The sequence below is a fragment of the Tricharina praecox genome (genome assembly GCF_024521635.1).
Source record: "Tricharina praecox strain CBS 144465 chromosome Unknown BZA05scaffold_45, whole genome shotgun sequence".
Taxonomy (NCBI): domain Eukaryota; kingdom Fungi; phylum Ascomycota; class Pezizomycetes; order Pezizales; family Pyronemataceae; genus Tricharina; species Tricharina praecox.
Window position 1 is genome coordinate 85,034 of NW_026250447.1, and position 17,291 is coordinate 102,324.

The following is a 17,291-nucleotide window of genomic DNA, read 5'->3' on the forward strand; positions in this document are numbered from 1 at the left end:
GGTAAGTTCCCCACTAGCACACGGTGAACCTGGTACTCTCCGGTCCAGGCCCGTGTATGCCCGGGACCGAATATTTGTCACTTTGTTCCAATCATGATTCATGTGCCGAATGTCAGTTCACTTGACGGATATACTTAAAATTGTGGCGAGTTGGGTATTTTTGTTTCATACCGTTACGTTTCTATACCCGCGACTAGAGAGTCGCTACGCCACCGGCTCATCCAGATACCTAGCTCGCGATGTCGCGTTAGGCACACGGGCAATGCTTATCACTCCTTACTTCATCATCAAAGCTTAATCGAACGGATGGCTTGCTAGAGTTGATGCACATATCTTTCCAACTTGCATGGACCAAGCGCAATTTCGGATGAAACCAAAGATCATCGGCCTCACAGTATTGTTTTTGTGAAAATATTCATCAATCTGAGAGCTAGTGAGGTGAACCCCACATAGAGGACCGACAGTGGTATGTGCATTGTACACCTTCCTCCCGCGGGACATGGGCATCGTGCCCCAGTTCTCCCTACCCGACCGACCGACCGACCGATATTTTCGGTGATACCGGTATGTGTGCTCACCCGGCGGCGGCTGAGTTCCTGGCCAGTACTCTAGACCGCGAGAAAAATTCCGTCGTCGTGCTTACTACTATATCTACATTTTGCTTGCTCACCAAGCCTTCCTCGTTTGTAAGATCACCATAAGCACTGCTCGGATAAGACTAGCACTTAGTTACTAGCGTAAGTGGGCACATTTCTGCCGTCCTGTATGTAAGTAAGTTCTTATATATGATGACTTTCCCACGGGGTGATTACGGTCCTATCCGCAGGAACCCGTCACGCTTATGAGATCGATTCGGCACGTCAAGTAGGTCGGGTCTTAGATCTCGCTAGCACTGGTAGGTACGTGCATGATAGATTGCCTGCAAAATCTTTTCCGTGGCGACCGCAGTCTGTAGTAAAATCATGGTCGATAGCTGAGGAATTTAGTGCCGTGACAGTGCGGTGAATAATCCTTCTGGAACAGAGTTGGCTATGTGGAACACCGAGCGGCCCACGGTCAGTACTGTAGTACCTACTCTATTGATGTGACAACTGATCAGCCGCCACAGACGGCACCGCCACAATAGCACCGCCACAGTGGGTGATATCCGGTACAATCCCAGACAGCTTACAGGTCGACGTCCTCACAGCAGACAGACGCCCGGATACCGGTTCAACGGGGACGTCTGCGGGAGCTCTCCATCGCACCAATCCGCTCATCCACCAGTCCGCAGGGTGAGACGTCCGGAAACCCGCCGGAGGATGTGGCGTCTTTTGTTGCACCCAAACTTCCATCTATGTACAAACAGGAGATTGCGTGCTTGGTAGGGCCCGTTCCTCTTTGTATGCTTTGATTTACGAGAGGCTACGTCAGTGACGGTGACGGCGGACGTTCACGTCGCCACTGCCCTGGAAACATGAAGTGTACCTGGGGCCACACATAGAAGTACATGGGCACATATGAATTTCTTGAAAGGATATTCAATCGATTGCAGTTCTCAACCCCGGCTGCTCCGACCGCTCCCATCTTCCGATCCCTCCGTCTTCTGTGCGTCCTGCGACTCCTCCGTCCGTTATCCCACATCATCCACTCACTCCCTTCTCCTCCAACTGATTTAGCCATCCCAACCTCTCTAACCCCTCCAAGCCCTGCAGATGCTTCTCTTGTCACCCCCAGCTGCCCAGGATCCCCCCGGCGCACCCGACTACCGCGACCCGTCCGACCAACCCGATGCCCCTAACTCATCCCGTCGGGTCACTGAGATTGCCCGGAACCACACACGTGTGCGAGCCTAACTTCAGCCTCCTTGAAGCAATGTTCCAACGTCGACCTTATTATTTCAGCCCTCCCGGTCATATGCCATAGCCCGGAGTCGTGGCTACATTTTTCGACGAGTATGACAACCGTATCCGTGGGAATGCTCATACAGGACATGATATTTATCACTCTCTGCGTCCCAACGATGACCGCATGTGTTCCCGGCGTCGTCCCTGTGAAGAGTATCTCCGAATCCGCACCAGCCGCACGTCCTTCACTGTCGAGGAACTCCACCGATCCCACGCCTTCCGCAGTCATCGCGGCTCGAACCCTTGCCATCGGTAGTACTACCGTTAGCGTCCCGCTATCGTCAAGAACGCCGCCGGGTGCATCCGACATGACCACGTTGATCTGAACCCCAAAAGCACTGTCGAGCTCCACAAACTTTCCATCCGCAGTTCGATGGCCGGCGCTGTCGACCGTACACGCATTCGGAAATTGCGGCGTTGGCAGCGTATTCGTAGCGGATGCGAGGATCCAGTTCGCGCGGCCGCCCTTGGCCAGAATGGCCTGCGCCAGCCCGATCGTGGCAGCTTCCCGCGTTCGATATCTGGCCGGGTCCAGCTTCACACCGAAGAGTGCCATGGTGCTGAAGACCATGTCGATGGGGCGCTTCGATGTCCGCAACAGCGCACTGCGCCATATGAAATCTTCCCTCGCGTCCACATCGTCATCACAGTGAAAGATACCCATGAGCGCGTTTACCAACAGGTCTGCGGTGGCGTTGCCGCGAAAGATGCTGACAGGGTAACTGCGAACCTTCGGATCCCCTTCGCACCGCTGATCGATCTTCCCCATTACCGATGCGATCAACATGTAGAATATAGGCATTCTAGCGCTTCTTCCTTTTTCAATCGTGAAGACTTGGGAATTACCGCTGGACATTGTGTATTCCAACTGTTCCCGGTCAAAGCGGAACACGCAGTTCGCCGACGGGGGGGCCACCGCCTCCTGCAGCGTCCACGCTCTGAGGATCCAGTTGGTTTCCTCCTCGAGCACCACCAGCCGCTGGAGACCCCCGGGGAAGATCAGACACGTCCGGCAGGCCCGGTAGATGTCGCCCATGTTCATGATCTGCCAGTCCTTGTCGTCGCGGACGGCCTGCATGATGCACAGCCGGTCGAGCCATAGGTACTCGGCGCCGAGGTCACGCGCGGCAAACGCCGCCGTGCGCAGCAGGTCGATGCTGATCGGATCGATGTCGGCGCCTTCCATCGCGCCGACTACGTGGAACGTCTCGAGACAGTCCGGAGCGCACGCATGCGCTTTCCCCTTCCACACATATGATATCGTGGCGTAGGCAATGTCGCCGATGCTGGGCTTGTCGGACTCGACGATTCGAAGGTGGAAATCGATCAATGCGGCGACTTCGATCCACCGGAACCGGCGAGGAGTCGCGCAGTGGGTGATGTCCACCGTACTGTTCGAAAGCTTGCGAAGCGGCTCATAGTAGATCTCTTTTCTTCGAGACATCGAGTTTGCGTGGTGAAGATTGAATCCCGAGTGCTTAACGGCTAAGGACGACACCACGGAAAGTGCGGCTGCGGGGTATACGCGTGTTTCTTGTGAAGCGGGGTAACGCGGGGTTCGAGAGTGCATACTAGCCCTCTCCTACTGCATATGCGTGCATACGAACCGAATCGACTCGAGGTATCATAACTTGGCCCGCATCCGGCCTCAATTGTCATGTACTGACGTACAGCCGCTGCTTGGCGTCAAAGTAGTACCTAATGATTCCTCAGCTGTACCTGACGGTATTGTACGGTATTGCGCTCCACACTAGCGGGAAATTAACAAGTCCTGAGAATACAATGCTTGTCGTTACTTCCTGAGACGGAGCGATGCTGCGATAGTGTGATATTTAGTGACTATCTAGTGTTATCTATGCTCGGGCTAAATCACCGGAAATCTGAAGCCAAACGGTATTCAACGCCGCACCACACAGCTGCCGCTGTCTTTGATCGAGATCTCCATATGTATATGGAGTAAATTTGTATGCTAGCAGGATGATCTCCGCTCTTGGCCGGCGCTAATTACCTGAGTATCCGCTTCTTCGGATGTGCCGGCGCACACAGCTGTCAATATAGTCCAATATTAAGTAACTTCTTTCGGAGGAATTGTGCAGTTGAGTTGGGGTGTAAGTGGGGGATGATATTAGTGGGATTTCCAATTTCGAACTCCAACTTCAGAAAACTCGTTTTTACAATTTCCGGGTTGGGTGGGATTACATTTTCCGAGTGTATTTTTTTCCACAACTGTGATCATGCCCGCACTCCCCACTGTTCAACGGCGGAACTGGGTGATCATTTGCGCTGGGTTGTCAGGTATTATGGTTACCAGCCGGTATTTTATCCACTGGTCGTCAGCGAGCGAGAATACGTAGCGAACGAGCAAAATTGTGAGTGGGAATGGAGAGTGGGAATAGTGGGTGAGAACGGTGAGCGATAATGGAGTGAGAGAGAAAGAGAGAGTGTGTGTGTAATCTTCAATTTATTGATAATGAGGTGAGAGAGAGAGAGAACATCAATTTGTTTCGCATGCAGCCTTACTAGACTATGGCGAACCAACGCAGTCCTTTTCCTGCCCGCCCAAGCTAGTCGAGGTGAAAGCCCCGGTATCGATGAGTCCGATGCATCGCCCCACTTCCCCTGCACATCTACCTTAGGCCGACACAAGCAAACGGAATGGAGAATGAGAATAGCGAGTGAGAATAGAGAACGAGAACATCGAGTGAGAAGAGTGAGAACAGCTAGCGACAACAGTGAATGAGAAGAGTGTCTAAGAAAGTAAGCGAGAATAGAGTTGAGAGAGTAGTGAGTGAGAACACTGAGCGAGAGAATCGAAAGGGAGAATGGCGAGCGAGAATAACGAGGAATAAAATGAGTGAGAACAATGAGCGAGAGAGAGATAGTAATGAGTAAGAATATGGAGTGAGAATAGTGAGTGAAAATAGCGAACGACTATGTTGAACGAGGATGATGAGTGAGAATGGGAACGCAAATAGCTGGTGAGAATAGCAAGTATGAATCGCGAGGGAGAATCGTGAGTGAGAATAGTGAGTGAGAATAGGAACGAGAATAGTGAGCGGGAATTGGGAGCGTAGGAGAAAGAATAGTGAGTGAGAATGATAGTTCAGTAAGAATGGAGAGGTAGAATGGTGGGTGAAGATAGTGAACGAGAATATGTAGTGAGTAAAAGTGAGAGAGAATAGCCAGCGAGAATAGTGAGCGAGAATACGGAGTATGAAAAGTGAGTGAGAAAATGAATGAAAACGGTCCGCCCGGTCGGCCGACCATTGCGCCCGGCGACGCGGTCCCATCTGGGGCGAGGAATTGCCGGACCCGGGCGGTCCTGATGAAAGGTTCCCGGAACCCGAGTGGGGCCCCGAATTTTAGTGGGAAGTCGGCTAACTAGTGTGCGAGCGGCCTCGGCTACCCGGAAACCGAGATTTGATCATTAGTTCGGTGAAAATTTTGCATGGCGACAGGAAGCCGGTGGAGAAAATCATTCTTCGGAGCTGAAAAGTCTATGCTCGTGTAGATTGCTGTGGGGAGCGATCGCCGATGAGGTTGAAGTGAGGCGACACAGTTCATACCGCTGCATCATCACCGCCACAATACGGCATCGCCACAGCCGTCAAATCTCCGGGCCCCGATGGATTATGGGACTCCAGTCCTCCTCAGGCTTGCCGGGAGAGCTGCAATCCTTCATTTTTCGGGCCCCACAGATTCGGTCCCATAACGGGCATAGCGGGCATAGCAATGGGCGGACTACACGCCTTATTCACAGACCTGGCGAGAATATTGAGTAAGGATAATGAATGAGAATAGTGAGTGAGGAACGTAAATGAGAATAGGGGGCGAGCCCGATAATTGTGAATGAGAGTGACGAGCGAGCATGGTAAGGGAGAATAGTGAATGAGAATAGTGGGCAAGAATAGTGAATGAGATTAGGGAGTGAGAACGGAGAGTGATAATAGTAAATGAAGATGGTAAGTGAGAATAGGGAGAGGGAGAATGGACATTGGATACAGTGAGAATAAGGAGGAAGAATAATGAGTGAGAACAATGAGCGAGGATAGTGAATGAGAAGAGTAAGAAAAGTAGGCGAGGATAATTGTGAGTGAGAATGGAGAGTGAGTATAGTGAATGAGAAAATTGGGTAAGAAAAGGGAGTGAAAATCGTGAGGGAGAACAGCGAGTAAGTTGCAACAACAGCGAGTGAAAATAGCAAGCGAGAATAAGGAACGACAACGACGAGTGAGAGCAGGGACGAGAATAGCCAGTGAGAATAATCAGTAAGAATAGGGAGGGAGAACAATGAGTGAGGATAGCGAGCCAAGATAGTGAGTGAGAGTACTGAGTGAGAACAATGAACGAATTCTTGAGCGAGTACAATTATGAGTGAGAATTGGGAGAGTGAGAATAGCGAAGGAGAGAGAGAGAATAGGGAGTGAGAGTATCCATGACTCGTGAGATTAGTAGGCGTGATTTCCTTCAATCCCCAAGTCTTCTTATCCACACCTAAGCTGTTCACCCATACATCCGGTACCTGCTGCCACCGTCATGCGAACCATATCATGACATCGCTGGGCATGAGCGATCGGTGAACTCCATACCGAACCGAATCGAGCCCATAGACACATTGACTGCTATAATCATGTAACCGTCACGCTTCAAAGCTTTCCGCATCCGCCGGGCCGGAAAACTTAGGCCCGCTATCAGCATGGTCAGACTCACAGGCCGGGGACAGCGTTGATAGTTCCGCCTAACGGCTGCAAGGCCGCCCGACGTTGGAACGACTCTACTGATCAAAACTACGTCGTGATGTTTGTTTCAGTACACAGAGCAATCTGATAGCCCCCTAAGCATAGACGGGGGTGTGGTTTAGTGGTATAATTCCTCTTTAGCATAGAGGCGGTCCAGGGTTCGATTCCCTGCTCCTCCAGTCTTCCTTTTGCATCTTCCATGAAGCAGATTCTTCTTTTATTTATGTTTCCAGATGTGGTGACGGTTTTCTGTCTCTACTGGATATGCGCTCGCACTTTTGTCTAGGATTTTGCGCACTGTGGAGGCCTGAGACTGGCGGTGTAACCAGTTCACCCTTTTTCGTGCTACTAGCGCCCGTTAGCGTCTAGTTATAACTCGCCGGAGAATCTTACGTAGACATATGTTCCCACGGTCTGCGGGCATGGAGCCTGAACACATGGAGTTGGGAATGGTGGGGAGAAAAGAGTGTTCGTGTGCAGGGGCATCACAGACGTCGTGGTGCCTTTGTACGTACATAATACCCCCATCAATACCGCGTTTTTTGTTTGCACATATGTACTGAGCTGTCGGAGAAACTGGTGTCTGATACTTGGCTATGTACCAGTCTACCAGAGGAACGTGTGTCTGACCAGCTAGTACTCGAAACTTTTCCTTCGCGGCAAACAATTCCAAGCCCTCTGAGTCACGCTGGCGGTTCTGGTATTCTCTGCGTATGATAGGAAAGCGGTCATTGTCGACGATATCCCGGGGCCGGTCGATTCCGCATCACAACCTCTCACCACGTTGTTGCAAGCTTCTGTTCTGCGGCGCCACCAAGAAATGTCAGAGCTGAGGTCGCACGTGAGCTATTCCAAGCACGGCCGGGAAACATGGTTTTATCCGTGGCTTTCGATTTCCTTTGTATGTGCTGGAGATGATTTCGACCGCATAATGCACCGTAAAGACACCTTCAAGGTGGTGGGCATGCATCAATTGTGCAGCCGGCAAAGCTGAGCTCAGCTGAGCTGAGCGTCGATGCGACGCGACGTAGGGTGTATAGTGTGTGAGATTTCGCTTAGGTGTAGAGGGTGGTTTCACAAGGGTAAGCACCCGGAAAATTGAGCTAAATTTCAGAGCGGAGGTGTCTGTAGACTTTCAAACTGTCCACCACACGCGGGAGACGGTCATGCACTCACAGCTGAGAACCCCGCCCATTGAGCGATACCCCCACTCCCCTCAGCTCGAAGGATGCATCTACCCCGCTCGCTCGAGGGGTACAGATACCCCGCAGTCCCCGCAATCCGTGGAGCCCACCGCGCACGCTACGGCTTCGAAGCTCAATCCTTGGACGACATATCATATTCCACCCGTTTCCTCGCCTCACGATGTCCGCAAGAAAACAGATCTACTATGAGCCGCTCCACAAGCTTTCCAAAGGCATCATTGATCTCACCGGCTGCGCAACCCCCCAGCGGTTCCGCTGGGTCGACGCCGCTGCACTAGTCGACGACAATTACCTCCGCATCGTCGAGTCCGACCAGACCGACGAGTCTGCCCTCGACGAGATCCCCTATGCGTCGATATCGTACGTGTGGAGGGGCGAGGCGCACGTGTGCGATCCCGGGTGTCTCGGGACCTTCCGCGTGGTCGGCAAGCGGGGGCCGACGGCAGATCCGATCAGCATCGACGTACTGCGGACGGCGGCGATAGCGGCGCGCGACCTCGGCGCGGCGTACCTATGGCTCGACCGGCTGTGCATCATGCAGGCCGTCCGCGACGACAAGGACTGGCAGATCATGAACATGGGCGACATCTACCGGTGCTCCACGACGTGTCTGATCTTTCCCGGCGGGGTGCAGCGGCTCGTCGCGCTCGACGAGGAGACCACGTGGATTCTCCGCGCGTGGACGCTGCAGGAGGCGGTGCTGCCGCCGCGGGCGGAGTGTGTCATCCGCTTCGAGCACATCATCGTGGAGGCGATATCATCCGGCGGCGACCCCAGCGTCTACCCGGTCGAGGCGAAGCGCAGCGGCCGGATACCGCTGCACTCGCTGCTGCAGCTGTCGATGAGCGGGCGCGTCCACCACCGCTACGAGGGCGACGCGGAGATGGGCGAGTACCCCGTGACCATCTTCGGCACGAGCACGACGGCGGTGCAGCTGCGCACCGCGCTCTTGGGGATCTGGCACTGCGGCAGCAGTGACCCCGACGGGCGCGAGAATTACATGTGGCGCAGTGCGCTGCTGCGCACCACCAGGGACGACGTCGATAACGTCTTCAGCGTCATGGGCCTGTTCGACATACGGCTGGACCCGGCGAAGTACCCGACCCGCGAGACCGCCGCCATCGGCCTGGCCCAGGCTATCCTTGCTAGGGGCGGCCGCGCGAACTGGATCATGTCCGCCAACTCGAACACGCTGCCGCTTCCGAAGTTCCCGAAAGCACAGCTAGCCGGCAGCGGCCTCGAGGGGCCCGCGGTTGAGGAACTCGAGAACTTTCATGCGTTCGGGGGAAATTTCAACGCGGTGTTGGTGGATACTCCGACAGGCTCTCTTGCCGACGATGGAACGCTGAAGATGTCGCTACCCATGGCGCGTGTTCGCGTCGTGACCTCGGAGGAGGGCGAGGAACACGTGGAGTTCCTTGATAGTGAAGGCAACCCTACTGGAGCGAAGACTGGCTTCTCAGGCGCGCCGGGAACTCATGCGCTCCTCGTCGGGAAGCTAGTAGCAGTGCACTTTGTGGCCGTGTGGCAACTTGCTACGGATACGGCGGTGGTACTGGTCGAGAAATGTGGTCGCAAAGATGGGATGTGGCATCGAACGGGCGTTACTGATGTGGAACGATCCGAGGTGGCGCATTGCTTCAAGGACGCTGCTGTGGCGTTTTCACTCAAGTGTTGTGACGATCGAGCCCAGTGATCTGGCGGGAGGGGAAAGGAGGGGAAAGGAGGAGAAGTGGGGGTCGGGAAGGTCTGGTAGGTCTCAATGGAATGTCCGCGAATAGTCTCTACCTGATAGTGCGTGTTTCTCTTGCTGTGCCGTTTCAGCATGACTTCTGTAGGCGAAATGGTGGATCGCGAAAAGGTTCCGTTCCCAGCCGCTGTACGCCGGAGGCATAACATCATGATGAAACGAGGTGGAAAAACTGACGTCTATTTCTGCCTGCCACTGCGACGAATAGTCCACTAGAGACTCATATCTACCGGTAGATATCCCATTCGGCTTCACCAACCACTTTAAACTTCAGCGAGTCTAGTGTCGTCACGTGCTGACGCATCAATCCCACAGGTCATCACCTGAGTAACGCTGACTTTGGGTAAGGCGCAGTTACATGACTGATGCTTCGCACTCACTCTAAGAGGGACGCGAAATCGGCTTCGCGTCATCGGTGAGCACGAGAGAGAAGAGACCTTGTTGAGACCTTGTATTTGGAAGGAGAGATCTTGCAATGACCTGGTGTGACCTAGATGCTATGAAGATGGGACCCGATGCAGACTAGATGCGGTCGTTGAACTTTGAATTGTTTCTGTTGTCACTAATTCTGCTCTTGCAATTCGTCTTGCTTTCTAATAATCATCGTAAACTTAGACCTCTTTTCAATTGCTCACGGGTTTGCCTCTCACCCGTTCTTGGGTCTCTCAACATCAACCTCCGAGGTGGCACACAACACCAGTCCTTGGTTAGAGCTCCACAGTCGAACACGGCGAATACCCTCCCCCCCGTTCGCCCCCCGCAACGGCAATTCCTACGCCTCCCGCCCGGATTATAAGTCGTGGCCACTCGAGCCACGGACTCCACTCCTCGCTCAGATATTCCTCCCACCGTGTCAGCTCAAACAGCGCGCTCCCCCTGACCCACCAAAACTCCTCTAGCAGCGAGAGCAGCGTGCAGTAATGCACGAAGATGACGAGAGCGCGTGGGCGACGCTGCTCGAGCAGCTCCACGAACCTGGCGGCGACAGACGTCGGCCAGCGGAAAACCGCGCTGACAACCGAGTCCCACAGGTGGATAGTAGCGAAGGACCTGCGCAGATCCGCAATGGCATTGAAGTACGCCGTCGCGACCTCCGTGTCCGCGATCTCCTCCCCGTCCGGCAGCGTGCGGTCTGTACACAGCTGGAACAACCGCTGGAACACGAGCTCGGTCGCAGGATCGAGGCGCTCCGCCGACGCGGCCGTGGCGGTGCACGTGTGCGCCGCGGAATGCTGCAGCATTGGCGAGAGCGGCCCGCTGCGCACACAGGCCTCGTCCTGGCGGAGGATGCACGACACACCGCGGAATAGAGGCACCCAGGCGGTGTACACGGGGCGACTGTGGCCGCCGAGCCGGCGTGGTGAGGTGTGCGATGCGGAGAAGGAGAAGATCGCGATTAGACTGGCGGTCGCGAAGACGGCGTCGCAGTTCGTTTCCGAGAGGTGCGCGAGGCTGCCGGATAACCCGCGCACGGCGCGCGAGAGGTGTTGCGACGCGGAAGAGAGGTAGCGCGTGCGTGCGCTGCGGTCGCGGTCTTTGGTGTGGAGGTGCATCGCGGAGACGGCGAGTACCGCGCTCATGAGGAATGGGTGGCGGACGGCCAACGCGGGGATGTTAATGCGCCAGAGTTGCTGGATTGCCGCGCGGTTGCTCACGGTGCTCCAGGTGGCGATTGTCCAGTGGTGCATCAGAGAGAGGTCGACCGGATTGAGATTTTTTAGGTCCGTTGTTGGGATCCCGAATTGGCTGAAGGAAGGCGGTATAAGTTGGCTTTCTGATATTGCGAAGGAGGGTGACGACAGCCGCATTACTGGCGATCGAGATGACAATGCTTGATTGCGCGACTCTTTGCCGTCGATATCATGGAAAAGGAGATCATGCACAGTATTACCAGTGATGCTCTTTCTACCGTTTCGGGTCTTGGAGGATAGTGGTACTGAATGTGTCTCTGATGATCCGTCCGGGACATGGCAAAGGTCATCTACGAACGGCGGATTCCAGAGGTAAATCTGCGACGGTGCAGGAGAAAACGGGTTTCCAGAAACAATCAGCTGCGGCGCCCGCATGTCCGACGGAGTCACCTGTCCTGCGGTAGAAACCCGCGGAGTCGACTGAAGCTCCCGGGAAACAGCTTGCCGCACTTCCGGCGACAGTGCGAAATCGCAGGCGACGGCATGCTTGGTGCAGTTACCGCACGAAGGGCGGGTCTCATCGCACTACAGGGAAACGATCGGTTAGCAGATGTATGCTCGGGAATACTATATACCGCCGCTGTTCCGGTAGCTTTAGCCCAGTTTCGGAGCGTGTTGTATTCGAACCGACGCCGATTTGTTTTGCGGTTTATCCGTACGCGCACCCCTTCCACCACCGAGTACGTGACGTATGCAAGTAAGTACCTTTATTCTGCGCTTCCTGCACCTCTGACATCCCGTCCGCGACTTCGTGTGTGATCTCCGGGGAGCCATTTTCTTTTCGTCGTCCGACACGCCGGCGCACCCGGTATCCGTTTCTTGAGTCGCCAAGAAGAGAAAAACAAGTCGCTATGTGTGAAGAGAGTCGAGATGGTGATTCTGCGAGAGGATTTTGTCGGCAAAGCTGGGGGTTTGATGGTACTCTGGAAGGGACCATACAATACAGAGCAAGGGAAATCGGCGGTGTTCCTTGGGCCGGTTCCTTGACCGGACACGAGTTCCTCCGAACGTTCCGGGATCCACGCTTACATGATCCTTTAACCATTCGCCGGCATGGTGCAGCATGCACCGCCGACCTGCGGTTACGTTTACTCCGTTGGGCCAATCCGGGGTAAGGCCGGGCAAAGCTAGGTATCGAAAACGGAGGGATCACTGAGACGTATGGGATTCTAAATACTCCTTGGTACAAATTATAGCTGTTATATAACGAAGTACCTAGGCAGAAGAAGATAATGGTATTCGGTAGAGCAACAATATCGTAAGCAACGAGCTCTCTCTATATAACTACAAGCTTCATAGACCAGAAAATATCTGCATCGATCCCTTCGGAAGTTGGGTCTTCCGGGCTCGGATACCCTGCTAGGATCTCCGGACGTCCCATATTCTAACAAAAGCGGAGCTGTGGACCCCGCACACAACTAGCGATGCAAAACCGATTGAGCATTTCCTACAGGTCGATAGACGGGGTCCTTCCAGGCCAGGAAGCGTATTCTTTTGTCCATTATTCGATTGTAGCGTTGGTTGGCGCGTTGAACTTTGAAGTTGTCGACAGTAATGGCGGAGCGGTGAGGACAATTCCAGTGCTCAACACCTGCTGGTTTCCGACTCCCGAACGAGGTGGCTAAGCGAGGAGTGCACGCCATGATCTACATGCATCATGGTTAAACGAACGAACGAGCAAACATGGCGGCCAAGCAAGACCGGCTACGGCATATATCTCCGAGAGTGAGTCGAGAACGACGGCATTGCCAGTGACAGGCTATCTCTCGCTGTGCGCGCCACTAAGCGACTCGCGAACGGCGACGGCGCCTATGCTCCAGCCGCCGTTGGGTGCGTGAGAGATGATCAAACAAACGATGTCAGAGTCGTTAGGAACTAATTACGACGAGGGGCGTGATATGGCCCGGGAGCAGCGCCGAGACCGGCCCGTTTTGCCAGAGTTGGCTACCTCTCCTGTATGATCCTACCGTACGGTAGGTATCGACTTGAAAGCCTCAATCACCAGGGGCTGAGATGGTTAAACAGACTTGCGGAGCTGCGACGAACATATTACAGTCGGCGGCTCTGTTGGCTCTGTGGCGAAGGCTTTTGCGACTCCAGTAAAAACGACCAGCTCATGAGTGGAAAAATCGCCTACCGCCCGGTCATTAAAAATCAAGTTTCAAAGCGTGTAGCACTAAGTACGGCCTTACCTGCGACAGTGCAGAAGTCGGCTAGTTGCCGAGTGATTGAGTGATAAAGAGCCAGTAAACAATCGAGCGCGGGAACTGAGATCGCATGTAGTGTGCTAATTATCAGCCCGAAAAGGGCATGGCAATGGCTATACACCCCCGGCTCACCTACATACGTTTTGTGGCGCGGAGTGAGAAGAGAACCGATTTAGTCAATTCGGGGGTAAAGAGAGATCTAATGCCTAGATGCTTACACGTTTGGATGCTTGGGTACAGGACGACGGGCAACTTTGGGTTTATATAGAAGAGAGAAAACATGCAGTGTCGTCAACATCGTCTTCCTAGCCGCTGTGCGAGGGGATGACGTTTTTTGCTTTGGTTTGATGCTGTCTATAGAAGAGAGAAAACATGCAGTGTCGTCAACATCGTCTTCCTGGCCGCTGTGCGAGGGGATGACGTTTTTTGCTTTGGTTTGATGCTGTCTACGACGACCGATACATATGCTTTCACAAATTGTCACTCGTGCACAGCTGCGAAACAGGTGTTGGTTAATCATCAGTCATCACGCCAGCGGCGCCACATCGTACTGGCTGGTAACGGGGCCACAACCCCCGGCCGCCCAGAGTGGGCAGGAAAGAGTGGGCGGTTGGTGGTCGCCATAGTCTAGTAAAGCTGCATGCGACAATAAATTGATGTTCTCTCTCTCTCTCCATCACAGACACTGACGGCGGAGCTGAGGCGAGAGAAAGAGAAGGGCACCGCAGAGGTTGAGGAACTTGGATCACTTTTGCTATTCCTTCCCACGCCCTCTTTGGTATTTGTCAGAATATGGGACGTGCCGGAGATGACGATGTCCCTAGTATACTCTAGTGGAGCATCTGTCAAACTCTAGTCGCCCAGAGATCTCGGTACGAGTCAAGGTTTGGAGGTGGAAAATTCTCGACGGCCAGGCGAACTCTGATGTGCGGGCCCTGCGAACTCTGACGAGCGGCCAACTTTGTTCGGCGGCCAACCTTAGGTGGCCTCTCAGTCTTAAATAGAGGTCTTCGCCGTCAACGAAAGGGGTTTCTTCTGTATCGAATACTATTGTTATGTTTATCTACCTCTTATATTCAACATTATTTCCTATCGAAGAGGTAGGAGGCGAGGCGGGGTGAGAAGCGGACAGTTTTTTGTTCCTAGCCTAATTTCTTTGGTGCTCTCATATATCGTCGGGCATACCAGGGCGGAGGGTAGGGAAAGTCACAGCGGGCCGCTCGATGGAAGTTTGGTTGAATAGTGGCGTGGAAACGGGGGGTATACGGGTAGAATTAGATAGGTCACAAGCAATTATCGATTAAACAAAAGAAAAAAACGGAACCGTGGCTTGAACCAAAAATCTTCACCACCCCATGTGAGGAACTTCTGGCCGTAGAAAGGCGCGCGATAAACGATGCATCCTGCCAAACAGACCGGCTGAGACGTCAGTACTGGCCCAAGGGGAGGCTGGATGCCGTCGATATACACGTGTGCTGTCTTCAAGTGCTCTCAGAAGCAATTCGCGATATCAAACTAGGCTGTAATAGCAATATTTGACCGTTTTCAACCGCTAGGTATGGCGCCAACATCCGCGTCAGCAAATATCACTCACTTTTCTATCACCTCTCGAATGTGGCTGACGTTCGATGAAACAGCTTCGGAGCTATTCCGTCATGTTAACCACAACTTTCCCTTTTCGTAAAGACATCGATTGTGTTCCGAACTCTTGTAGAACGAGCTCTGGCACGGTCTGGTTACCAATAATCCGCCCTCCCCGGTGGCGGGGGGCTGGTTAGATGAGCACTGGACCTGACCGCCTGGCAAAAAGACTTAGTAGAGCTGACTACCCGAAAACATATTTACAATTGGTAAACACGAAACGAGTACACTGCCCGTCCACCAAGTCGGAAGGCCGAAACCAAAATCCATGTACTGTCGGCAATCAAGGAACTGCCAGCCAACTGTACTACTACGACTTTCTACCACCAAAGTAATTCAATTAATTCACGAATCTATTATCTAGGTACAGTACTCTCCGGATCTCTTGGTGATGAATCGTCGCAGCGACCTCTCACCCAGCTAACTTTCTTGTTCAAACGTCAAAGCTCCCTCTCAACATCCTCCTTCCCAATATCTTCCCGACGCCCGAGTGCCGCCTCAATCGTAAAGGCGTGTGACGTAGTGACGTAGAGGCGACCGCTGTTAGAGAGTCTGGGGCGGCACGGCGAAATTCGCTACTGTACCTATTGTGCGGTCAATCCGATGGTTACTGTGCCCGGTAACGACGTCCTGTGTTTCGACACCGACAGTAGAAAGACAAGTGGCGAGAAATTTCTTCACTATATCTATTTACCAAGCCGGCCGGTCTTTGCGGAGTTTTGCGGGTACCAAGCTCGGCCATCCATCCATCCAGCAGATGCCGGTCGTCTCAAGCGTGAGGCGACATCCGGCGCGGCCCGTTTCCGCACAGCCGGAAATGCTTTCGCAAAATCTAGCCGATCAGCTATACTAGTATACCGATGAATTGTGGATCTGCCTGGTATACTAGAATATATCCATCTGTCCGCGTTTCCGGCCTCGGGGGTGAATTCAGCGCGCGGCATTCGGCACCGGATTCGTGGTCGACTTGGCGTTGGGTTCGACATGGATGCGGCGTGGATACGGCCTGGACACGGCATCGATTCAACCTCGAAATAGCACTGCACTAGATTTTGCCGTCGTTCGGTGGGGGATTTCGCACTGCATTTGTTGGTGATATCGTATGGGACTTGCCACATAATTGGCTGTCGATTCAGGTGTGGAAGTTGGCGGGTGATTGTGGTGTTGACTATATTAACTGACAATTATTGGATATTCTGGTGCTAGCGGTGGCAATTCTTGCAGTATGGGCGATACCTACCCGTCTGTCCGGATGTTATTGAGAATTGAACTCTGGTCTGTTATCGGACCGCCATTTCTTATCTCCGTCTCCTAGAAGCCCCCACACCATACCTCCGCTCCGTTCTAGAAAGTTCCGGCACGTAGGCACCGACGTACCGTCGTCGAACTGACAGAAGCCGGGGCAAGGGAGTAGCAGTTGAAGGGTTCGACGACCCCAGTTCCTGGTTCTCCCCTCCCGCTGGCAGCCATGGGATGTGTGTCTCAGGTGGGCCCGGTGGTTCTTAACCGAGATCCGAACCCTGCACGCTCGACTGCCGCTCCTATGTTTGTATTTAGGCGAGCGGCTAGTGCAGGTACCATGGGCACTGGGTGGGGGATTGCGTACGCACCTATACGTCAGAGCATGGATAGCGTCGTATCCGCCGGCCAGATCGGATGGTGGTGTGTGGAGGAATGGGCCGCGGAAGTGATTGTTGCCGATAATGATGGAAATGGAAGTGGACAAGACGGAGCTTGCCGCACGTGGAAAGTCTTCTGCGGCGCAGGTAGGATGAATTGAAGAGGGATTTGTCCCTGTGGCAATATGAAGGCGATATGAAGGCGATATGAAGGCGGTCGTTGGCAAGGAATGGCATGGTCACATAAATCATGGTAACCATGATTTCCGCCTATGGAATGTGCTCGGTCTCGGATGAAGAATAGCAGTGTCGATACTATGACGTGAATTCGTGAAGCGGGACTCTACTGGTACCGAGCGCGGCCATTCTCGCAGGACCGCTTTGTTCCTAACGGTCGTATGAAATCAAGTATCAGCCCGAATACGCCTTCTCTTCTCTTACGACCTCGTATTTTTCGGATACAGCCCCTTTTCTCGACTATAGGCAGTCTTCCACAAAAGCAGACGGCCTACTCTCAGGAAGCCGCGACAACTCAGCTGTGGTATGTCCCGAG

The 17,291-nt window shown here is 53.6% G+C and overlaps 3 protein-coding genes and 1 non-coding gene across 4 annotated transcripts; 2 read left to right on the forward strand and 2 right to left on the reverse strand.

Moving 5' to 3' along the window:
* Positions 1 to 1,355: 1,355 nt before the first annotated feature.
* BZA05DRAFT_412837 (uncharacterized protein) lies at positions 1,356 to 3,584 on the reverse strand. Its single transcript, XM_051485141.1, has one exon. It carries the CDS (start codon positions 3,454 to 3,456, stop codon positions 1,795 to 1,797), a length of 1,662 nt encoding a protein of 553 aa, XP_051334882.1. The 5' UTR covers positions 3,457 to 3,584; the 3' UTR covers positions 1,356 to 1,794.
* A 3,148-nt stretch (positions 3,585 to 6,732) lies between these two features.
* On the forward strand, positions 6,733 to 6,804 carry BZA05DRAFT_t304. Its single transcript has one exon. It is a non-coding gene; the product is annotated as a tRNA-Ala (tRNA).
* Positions 6,805 to 7,657: 853 nt separating this feature from the next.
* BZA05DRAFT_412838 (uncharacterized protein) lies at positions 7,658 to 9,591 on the forward strand. The gene has a single exon (XM_051485142.1). It carries the CDS (start codon positions 7,991 to 7,993, stop codon positions 9,524 to 9,526), a length of 1,536 nt encoding a protein of 511 aa, XP_051334883.1. The 5' UTR covers positions 7,658 to 7,990; the 3' UTR covers positions 9,527 to 9,591.
* A 696-nt stretch (positions 9,592 to 10,287) lies between these two features.
* Positions 10,288 to 12,045, reverse strand: BZA05DRAFT_344787 (uncharacterized protein; the record flags this gene model as incomplete). The annotated part of the gene is made up of 3 exons (XM_051481142.1): positions 10,288 to 11,479; positions 11,732 to 11,796; positions 11,977 to 12,045. 3 exons carry the CDS (start codon positions 12,043 to 12,045, stop codon positions 10,288 to 10,290), a joined length of 1,326 nt encoding a protein of 441 aa, XP_051334884.1.
* Positions 12,046 to 17,291: the final 5,246 nt, after the last annotated feature.

Bases quoted from the DNA above. Each gene is read 5' to 3' on its own strand.
- BZA05DRAFT_412837 (XM_051485141.1), bottom strand. From the start codon at position 3,456: ATGCACTCTCGAACCCCGCGTTACCCCGCTTCACAAGAAACACGCGTA.
- BZA05DRAFT_412838 (XM_051485142.1), top strand. From the start codon at position 7,991: ATGTCCGCAAGAAAACAGATCTACTATGAGCCGCTCCACAAGCTTTCC.